This window comes from Pteronotus mesoamericanus, unplaced genomic scaffold (genome assembly GCF_021234165.1).
Source record: "Pteronotus mesoamericanus isolate MK-2021 breed Mesoamerican mustached bat unplaced genomic scaffold, CSHL_Meso_final contig_221, whole genome shotgun sequence".
Taxonomy (NCBI): Eukaryota; Metazoa; Chordata; class Mammalia; order Chiroptera; family Mormoopidae; genus Pteronotus; species Pteronotus mesoamericanus.
In genome coordinates, this window is record NW_026555092.1 from 7,320,642 (window position 1) to 7,330,741 (window position 10,100).

Genomic DNA, 10,100 nt, shown 5'->3' on the forward strand with positions numbered 1-10,100 from the left:
AATTACCCATGTTTCATTCATTCCTCATATCATAGGTGCAGAGTATACTGCTACTGCTACTATTATTATTTCCATTTTACAAATGAGAAGATCAAGGCTTGGAGAGGCTAACTTGCTCATTGTTGAGGAGCTCCTAAGTGATAAAGCTCAATTTGAACCCAGATCCATCTGACTTGAAAATCCAAGCTCTTAACCACAAGGTTGCAGTGCTTTTGTGAAGGCTGATGCTTCTCTCCCAGTCCTGAGTGTAATCCTTTTCATTCAACAAACACTGCTGCTTGACTTGATAATCTAACCTCAAATAAGCCAGGCTGTATTCAAGTTTTTTTTGACACAGTGGGGTAAAGTCTCCAGAGGAAAGACAAAAAATTTATCTCCGGGCAGGGTGAAGCACCTCTAAGTTTGGGGTATGTAACAGCCAGGTTACTTTCACTCTTGTCTTTTGGATCCCATTAGCCAGTGTCAGCCATCTGGTCCTTCCGAAAACATGTGTGGGTTCAGAACATAACAGACTAGAAGAATAGAGGAAAAATAAGATTATTCTGTGCAAATCCCATTCTGGAGGTCCCATATCAACCCCAGAATCTGCCTTTGGTTTTAGGCTCAGGAAAAATTAGACCAGCATAGAGATGATAAGACAGTTGGGCCTAGAGGTGGTGGATGTGAGTGGGTATTGACAATATTATGTATTTAAAAATGCATTTATTTAGTTTTGTAAGAAATGATGACTAGGATCAAAAAACATAAATATAAGCATGAATAATGGGGGAAAATGGACCAGAAATCAAAGAATATGATAAAGTCTACACCCCTCCAACTATATGGGAATTATAGCAACCAGAAAAGTACTTTGCAGATAAGCATTTAAGTTCTGACTTAATTTCAAACTACTATTAACATGACTATTATAGTCCACCAGGACTTTATCATTCTTCAAATTCCTTTGTAATACCTTTCACAACTTTGACACTTACTGTAATCTCATAGATGAAAAACTAAGACTTACAGCAGTTAAGTAACTTGCCAAGAATACCCAATACCTGGGATTCTTCAAACTCTGGTCCTAACCTAAAATCAACACTCTACTACCATGTTCTACTGCCTTCTATACACCAAAAGAAAGAAGTGGTCCACAAGAGCAAACACAATTTAAGGAACACAGAAAGTCAGTTTCATCAAATTGTGCTGTGGGTGACAAATGGCCACACAAATTTTAGCATCTTGTGAGAAAAACGAAATGGCAGGAAATACCATTAAGTGGTAGATACCACTAGAACTAGTAAGTTGTGAACCATTATTCTCTAGGGTATTAGTAGAACCTAATCTATAGAAATTTTAAAACCAGTCTAGGAAAGCCGAGAAAGGTAACAAACCATAAAGAAAACACCAGCCCATCACTTAATGAATATTCACACACTGGAGTGCAGAAAATAGAATAGAAAACTAAACATCATCCTAAAATCTAAAGGATAAAACATAATTCCTCCAAAACAGTGGGAGGTGGAGAGGAATATGTATCAAATTCAAATTTAGTTTTACTATGTAACTTTTCTATTCCCCTATCTCCCAACTTGTTTCAACTACCAAAAACTGTTTTAAAAAAATTAACTAAGACCACTAAGTTATTTCACTTTTTTACTAGGTTGCAGTCACATTTCTACCATCCAAAATGGGACTACCCTCAGAAAGCAACAGACTTGCAAATAGTTTGTAGATTAAATGATCATAACCAGAACCTCTTGTCATAACTAAATGTTATTATTTTGACATTTTTAAGTCAACTTGGCTGTTTTCCTTAAAAGTGTGTGTGTGGGGGGGCAAACAATCACACCTGTGTCCATTTCAATTTTCAGAAACATCAACATTAAGGGGAAATGAAAAAGGTGTCACAAGAAAATGGGGTAAACTATTCCCTAATGACCGACCAAAGTTCATGAAGGCTCAATCACAACTTTTTAAAAACTCAAGAGATTAAAGTCATCTAACCAATTAATGAAATAAATGTTTACACTCAGCAGACAACACTGATTCCAACACCAAAACTACAAAGGAAACCAGTTTCTGCTTTTAAAAAGACACTGTAAGCGGGTGGCAGGTGCCAGAGCCTTGCAGGGCACACCTCTGGGGCTACCGCCGACTGTCCTCGTGCCCTTCATAATGCGCCCCCGGCCCTGGGCTGCAGTCAGTTGCTTTCTCCTATTTTTATTTTTGGTTAAAGATGACACTCCCTATGCTATTTCCTGGGGGTACCCTTCCCCTGAAACTGACCATTCAATATTTTAATGAAATTATTTTAAAATTAATGAACTGATAGCTTTATTTCATCCATCCAAGTTTTCTCAAAGTCAGCGCTTCTGGGCCTGTGGTCCCCGACTCCCCTGCCTGAGACTCCTGCTCGATTCTTTCACTCCTGAAGGCTGAATTCAAACCTCCCTCCTGTCAGCGACCCCCACTCCCACCAGGTCCTAGCGGTCTCTGTTTAGGAACGCACTCAGCCCCCTGCCCCGGGGCATCCTGGGCTAAAGACATGGTTGGGGGACCTGACAGAGGGATACAAGTACCCATGAAGTGCTTCTTTAGGTGTCATTTGCAGTTCAGATACCTTATCTTTCATCTCAGTACAAAGAAAAGGTCATGGATGGAAGTTCCCCAAAACACAGGCATGCCGATTCAGAGGGTCAGATCCCTCAATAATAGGACAGACGTCATTTATTGCATTTACTGCACAAATCCTACCTTACAGCTCTTCAAAGAGTAGCCTGAGGTGAATCACTTGCAGTCTCTGACCAGGGCCAATGTCATAAAAAGTACCACCTGTCATACTTTTTGGCAGTAACTTGTCAGCCTGTTAGAAGGTCTTGCCAAGAAACTAAAGACCGAACAAGTTGTGGAACCTGAACCACCTTCTCACCCTTGGAGCCAAGTCCCAAAAGGACAGCACTGAACCATCTGGAAAGAAACAGCATAAGAGAAGCTTTGACTGACACTGCCACACTGTATCTGGTACGTGAATAGGAAAGATCTTCAGCTTCCAGAATAGTCAATAACTCATTTTGTAACCTTGGGCCCATCTCCTCATGCCTCAGTTTCCCCATTAGTACAAACTAGAGACAACATCTGTTTGTAAAGTGTTTTGATATACTCAAGTTAAAAAGTAAATCATTTAAAGTTGCAGTGTTACAAATTTCTAAATACCACCTCTAAGAGTAGTCTGTTAGATGCTTGGAGTACTTTTCTTCTGAGGAGCTCAAAGTACAATTTTCTATTTAGGCTATCTGGAAGCATCCAGATATACTGGTAACCCAAAGCACATTTTATCTAGTCTACACCCTGCACCTATCTTTTAGGAAGAGAAAAATACTTGACATGGCCCTTTTATTCATGTGCTACCTCAATGAGAAAGGAACAAGAAAGATAATGATGAATTAAAAAAGTACCCATGTCTTAGGAAAAATAGAGTAATGTGCTTATGAATAATTTTTGGATGTAGGTTGGCTTCAACAAGAGACGTCAGTACAAACACAACTTGGTCACATATGTATTGGTCATGCTATTAATAAAACAACAACAGGCTGCTATTTAATCCAGTCTTCTTTTTCATTGTCTTATTTGCATAAGAAAAAATTCTTGGGTTAAAACACATAAGACCATTTCACTCATTAAATTGGCAAACATTTTAAACAACATGGACACTCAGTGCTGGTGAGGCTGCCAGGATGTAAAGTTGTTTGGCTTTATGTATCGACAGCCTTGAAACTGTTTATTCCTGCTGTGACACATGAATTTTACTTCATGGACTCGGTCCTCAGGAATGATAAAAATGCAAACAAAAGTTTTATGCACAGTATATCCACCACAGGGTTATTCTGAACAGCAAGGAGTTAGAGACACGCTAGGAGTAATGGTTCTGTAAAGCATGATACAGCCATACAATGGGTTTTATGCAGCCCCTAAAATGATGTGCATGAGAAAGATTTTAACGTAATAGAAAAAAATAGGTGCGATAAATTAAGTAGAAAAAGTAGGACATAAAACTGCATGTAAGATCACGCCAATCTCAAAATGATTCTTAATGATACTTTTTTACTTTGTGCTTTGGATGCTATCTAAACTATCACGAGCCTACATTTATTTTCTAATCAGTCCAAAATTGTTTTTAAAAGAAGTTCTTAAATTTGTTATAATTGGTAGGTTATATGGGACTAAATGGATGAGCCTTCGAGGCTTCCGAGGTAACTTCCTCATACATAATTTTAGACATTCTAATTAAAAAATCATAATATTGAAAAAATTATAACAAAGTATAGAGAGTTCAGAACAATAGGAACTCTTACACATGGCAAGTGAAAAATATAAATACTATTTGTTCAGAGTAATGGAAATCAATAGGTAGCAAAAGCCTTAAAAATGTATAAAAGTATATACTGACTCCAAAGATCCACTTTTAGGAAGCTGCCCTGGCGTAATAACTAGAAATGTGTACAAGTTTTACTAAAGGATATTCACCACAGTGTTTTATATGCATGAAACAGTGAAAACCCAAAGACAACCTAAATGTCTTGTAACATGGTTTTATTTGTGTATATTAAATAACATTTATATGCAGGAAGACTATGTAGCCATTAATAATCAGGTTATAAGAGAACACTTAATGACGAGGGAAAAGGGTCCTCAGGCTGTTAGACACAGAAAGGTTATAAAATATAATTATAATTACAGTATGATCCCAAATATGTTAAAACAAGGGAGGGGGAGGAATAAAAAGAGAGTGAGTGAGAAAGGTAAAAGTGTCAAAATGCAGAGGGTCATCTTTGGATGATTATTTTTTTACCTCTATATTTTAAAAAGTTTACAATAAATGTACAATTTTTATAATCAGAAATACGTGCTATTTTGAAATGTTAACTTTACGTATAAAACTGTTCAAACACTCCTTTAAAGAAAGTTACGTTTTAATCTCTTCTTAGAGATCATAAAATTAATCCAGAACCAATGCCTTCATTAACACAAATCCAAAGCCTGGAACTGTGTGGGTTCAAATGTGACATTATTTTTGAGAACTGCCCAAGAACACAAAGGTAATGGGGTCCTTAAAGGGAGAGTGTTTTTGTCATTCCTGTCACCCATTAGTTGTAGCATCACCATAAAAAATGATAAAGCATCTATTTGCTCTTTAGTGATGGGTAGAGGTAATCTCCCACGTGATTAAGAATACACTAAGTGGTTCAATTAATCAGAAACCTAATCTGGAACATTAAATTAATTATGTTTCCCTTATTGCCCCTCTAAAAGAAAAGAGGAAAAAACAAGCTCCCGTCAATACAGTCAAAAGATAAAATCCCTGTGTAGGTTCTGGGGTTGGTGGAGATTCATCTTAGGATCTGAGGCCTAACAATGCCTACAGTGACCAGAAACAAATGTAACAAGTGCTCAATTCATTGCAAGAGTCTTAACATACTTAAAAAATTAAATAAGATACCTTCTCTTGACAGAATTTTTAAAAATCCTCATCCACTGAGGATATATTTATTGATTTTAGGTAGAGAAAGGGAAGGCGTGAAGGAGGAAAGGAGAGGGAGGGATGGACACACACGTCACTGTGAGAGAGTAACATCAATCGGTTGCCTCAGTCTCCTCCCGTATGTACTCAACCAGGGATTGTCCCCTCATCCATGGGTATGATAATCCTGTGTATAATGTGCAACCTAAGTATGTGCCTTGACTGGGATTCCAATCTGTAACCTTTTGATGTAGAGGACGATGCTTCAACAAATCAAGCCAGATGGCTAGGGCTACTTGAAGGAATAGTTAAAAAAAGTTTATTTATTTATTTATGTTTAGAGAGAAGGAAGGGAGAAAAAGAGGGAGAGAAACATCTATGTGTGAGAGATACATCCATCAATTGCCTTTTGCACACCCTGAACTGGGGACCAGGCCCACAAGCCAGGCACGTGCCCTGACTGGGAATTGAACCTGTTTCAGGTGGCAGGCTGGCACTCAACCCACTGAGCCACACCAGTCATGGCACAACCTGAAGGAATTATTAACGAGGGGGAGAAGAAAACTTTCTGATAATATTTAGATGTCATAAAATCCAACTAAACAGATCAGGACAGCCCCTAAAAATTCTGGCCATTCACAATTCCACTGTAATATGAAACACAGGTTCTGAAATCTGTAGCCAAGCTTCCCTTTAGAGTTTTAATTCATAACTTAAACAAACTAGTAACAAATGAACAACAAAAACAAACAATAAAACAAAAACCTACCACCTCAGTGATTTGGGGGGTTTACCTGTCCAGCTACTAGGCAAGTAGAACAAGCTTAGGATATGATGCTTTATTCATTAATTAAAATAAGGAAAAATTAAGATACAAATATGTCTGACTAAAACCACAAGATTTTGTGCCAAGAGAAACTACTGTATCAAAAAACCTTCTACACTTTACATGGAAACAGTGGTTTTATTAATAAAAAAGACCACAGGATTCACAAATAATCAAAGGCAGCAAAGATTACCATGGAGTTAGATGGCTATAAACAGGTGCTGCTTCCTGGTGACTCTTGCTGGAGTTAGTGTGGCAAGTATGAATGTAGGGTATCCCTAAGGGGATCTGGAGTGGTCGCCTCTGTTCTGGGAGAGCTATACCATGTTTGTGGTCCTAGTTCTCTAAAAACAAAGGCAGTCTATACCTAGGGTTGCCTGCTACAAAGAACTATTACATACACCCCTCTTCTCCAAATCCCAAGAGGGCCCATAAAAGCCTCTCCTCAACACTGAAGTCTCATCTGGAGAGCTCATCTGCTTCCTCACTTGGTCAACTTCCTAGTATAGCAGTACTTTATGCCTATGTAATCAATACTGAACTTTACCCACAACATTCCTGTATAATGTGCATTTTTTGCTTGAATTTTTGAGGTCAAAATAAGGATGCATGTCATACACGGGTATAATAATCCCATGTACAATGCACACAAAGTCACAGGTACCCATTATACACAGGAACACATTATACATGGCAAAATACCGTAATGTGCCTGTCTACTGATACCTCCCTTCTATAAACTTGAACTCTTTAGCAATTCTTAAATGCCCTTTCCATCTAAAATCTGCTTTTGAGTTTCAATTACTATTAATCACAATCCAGGTATGTTAAAAAATATTTCTCAGGGAGATCTTCTATCCTTCTTTGTTTCCAGGACTATAACCTTACACATGTTGTTGTCTTATGCCATCTTTTCCTTGTACTTACTCCTTCCTTTCAGACTCCTCTGCACTTTTGCCATCTTGTCCAGACAATTCTTGCTTGAAACACATTTATGTCATTGGTTCTTAGCTCAGTCATTTTCCTCTGTAATGACTCCTGAATGCAGCCAGGTGTGCTCACTTGGTGACTGTCACACCTGCCTTCAAATCCCTGAAATAACTTCCTATTCCTCATTTCAATCACAGATTTCATGCACATCTTGGTCTAGCAGCAGAACTGTATGATCCTACAGTTCCCCAAAAGAGACCTAGATACTTAGGGTCCTGGAAGAAGCTGTCCTTTCTCTTATCCCAACATTTCCAGGGTTGCTCAATTTTTTTTTCCTAAAGCCTTTGAATTCCTAATCTATGACTTTGCTTTTTTAGTGTAAAATCTTATAGTTATTTCTGGTTTATGTTGTTAAGTTTCTAGCTCTTTAATGATACTCAATCCAAACTAGATTATTACTTCTCAAAATTACTCCTTATTGGACCAACTCATTACCTGTTATAGCATATACTATTCCCAGACATCTCTCACTTCATTTCAAGCCCTAAGCAATCCATTCTTTAAAGCCCTTTTCAAATAAACCATTCCTATTTTTACTTGTTTAAGTTTAAAGTGAGAGCAAGCATTTAACTCAAAGTATACATTTTATAACCATAAACATTTAATTTGTTAAAGAACAGAATTCTTTTGTCTTTCCCCAATTTATTTAGCACAGTAGCAGGCATCCTGCTGATGGGTTATCAACATTTGTTCAATTAACCAGTTTTCCAATTAATATCAACATCATTTCCTGCTGTCACTTGAGTAACCTTAGAAAAGACCTCACCAAATGTGCTTTGTTACAAAACAGAAGCTAAGATGTCTCCTCAACATCATGGTCAAATCTCTGTAATTACAGCTAACATTTATAAAAGCTATGAGCCAAATGCTTCACAATTATTACGTCTAATTTTCCTGGATGAGGAAACTTAGAATTTGAGAAGTAACTTGCCCACAAATACTAAATGGTGAAGCTAAGATTTGACTCAGGTCTGTCTAGCTTCAAAGCATGCTTTCTCCCATAAAATTTAGTTATTCTGTCAACTTACTTGGGCTCTGAAAAAACTGGGAATTTTAACTTGTTCTCTCATTTATATATATATATATATATATATGTATTACAATAACAAAAACCCCTTAAGAACTGAAAACTCTATTGTAGAAAATAGGTATTTTCTTAAGTCTTTTATTCTAAACGAAGTCAGTATTCATTAAAAAAAAAAAAAGAAAGAAAGAAAGAAAGAAAGAAAAGAGGAAAAACCCACAACAATCTATTGAGGACATTTTCCTAGGTGAGAAGGTGATTTTTCAAACGATCAATTTGAAATTACTTTTTAAAATCCAGCCAACAATCTGAGTATATGGTAGCTACCAATTTTTCTCAAATATGCAACTTACATTTAGGAATATTCCCTAACTACTCAAGTGGTAGTTGCTAATATTATACTGGGGAGTAAACTGTAGCAACGTTACACCTGTTGCAAAGCAGGTCTTTAAAAAAAAAACAAACAAACCCAAAAGCCAAGGTTTAGTACCCTAAATGTTCACCTTACTCTTTTAATTTTTTATGTTCATGTCTTTGAAGTCCTACTTAAAATTTCTTGGTTCTGACCGTTTTCCCCGTTGAGTTATCTCTTCCAGACCTAACTCCTCATCTGTTTTCCCTGAAACACGCAGCGCCTGCGGGTCCTGCTCTGCCAAAGTAGATTAGGAATACAAGTAACAGACCATATGTACCCAGGGAGGCAGTAAGCAATTTCGAGTTGTGCGTCTCCATCTATAGTAGCTAGTTGACGTGCACACTAGCCAGGGTGGCCACCATTCTCCAACAAATTCTACAACGACAAAGCAATTTTTTTTTTTTGGCAAGCTGGAGAACGGAAACCACAGCCTGGAAACTCTGTATGGAGTCTTAAAGATAACGAGTTAAGACTTTACCCTGATACAGGGAACGGTGAAGGCTTTCCGCACGGCAAGACGATACTTTCGAAACTGTCACTACACTACTCAAACCGGAGTCTCCCGCCTCAACAAAGTGTGGCACATGGCAAGTCTAAACAAGGCCTCTCTCCAGAGCTGCTATCCCTAGGAAAGATGCGGTGTGACCGTCTGGTCGATTATAGTGGGGAAGAGGTGAAAGGGGAACAGAAAATCCTGTCTATTTCCAGCAGCCTAGAGAGCGGGAAAGGTCGGTCTCTAAACGGTGAAAAACCGGGCCCTGGTCCCAGAGCCTGGGAAGGAAAAAACCAGGCCTCCTCGGCGCCCTGAAGCTATACACTCCCGCCTGGAGCCCCAATCCCATTCGGGTTTTCCTTCTCCCCGTCCCACTCTGAGCCTCACCATTGCTCCCATTTCCCTCCACCACCCCCACCCGCGCAGGCGCAGTGGGAACCTGGGCCTACTTGCGCCCCCGAGGCGCCGCGACTATGGCGGAACCGGAGCAGGCCGATAGCAGCTCCGCGCCGGGTAGACGTCCCTCTCCCGTCCCCGCGGCATCCCCACCACCGCCGGGGCCTATACCGAACCGGGCGTCCCCTCTCGCGCCCTCCTCACCCGTTCTTCAGATCCACCTCCAGGATCTTTCCGTAGCCCTTAAAGAAACGCTCCACATCGCGCTCCCGGGCCTGGTAGCTCAGGCGGCCAATGTACACCCGCGGCATCCCGGCAACAGCGGCAGTAGCTTGGCCCAGCCCCAACCCCCTTAGGCGGCGGCCGGCGAAGCGAGAGCGCGGCGACGGCAGCGGCAGCGACGGCGGCAACGGGCGGACGGCGAGACCGACGCAGCCGAACCCCGGCGACGTACGC

General features: G+C 39.7%; 1 protein-coding gene across 1 annotated transcript in view; it reads right to left on the bottom strand.

Moving 5' to 3' along the window:
- Positions 1 to 10,100, bottom strand: part of SRSF4 (serine and arginine rich splicing factor 4) — a 28,476-nt gene extending 18,376 nt beyond the window's left edge. The window contains exon 1 of the mRNA XM_054571867.1: positions 9,849 to 10,100. Coding sequence (XP_054427842.1) covers positions 9,849 to 9,955 — 107 coding nt within the window. The 5' untranslated portion in view covers positions 9,956 to 10,100. The remainder of the gene's footprint in view (positions 1 to 9,848) is intronic.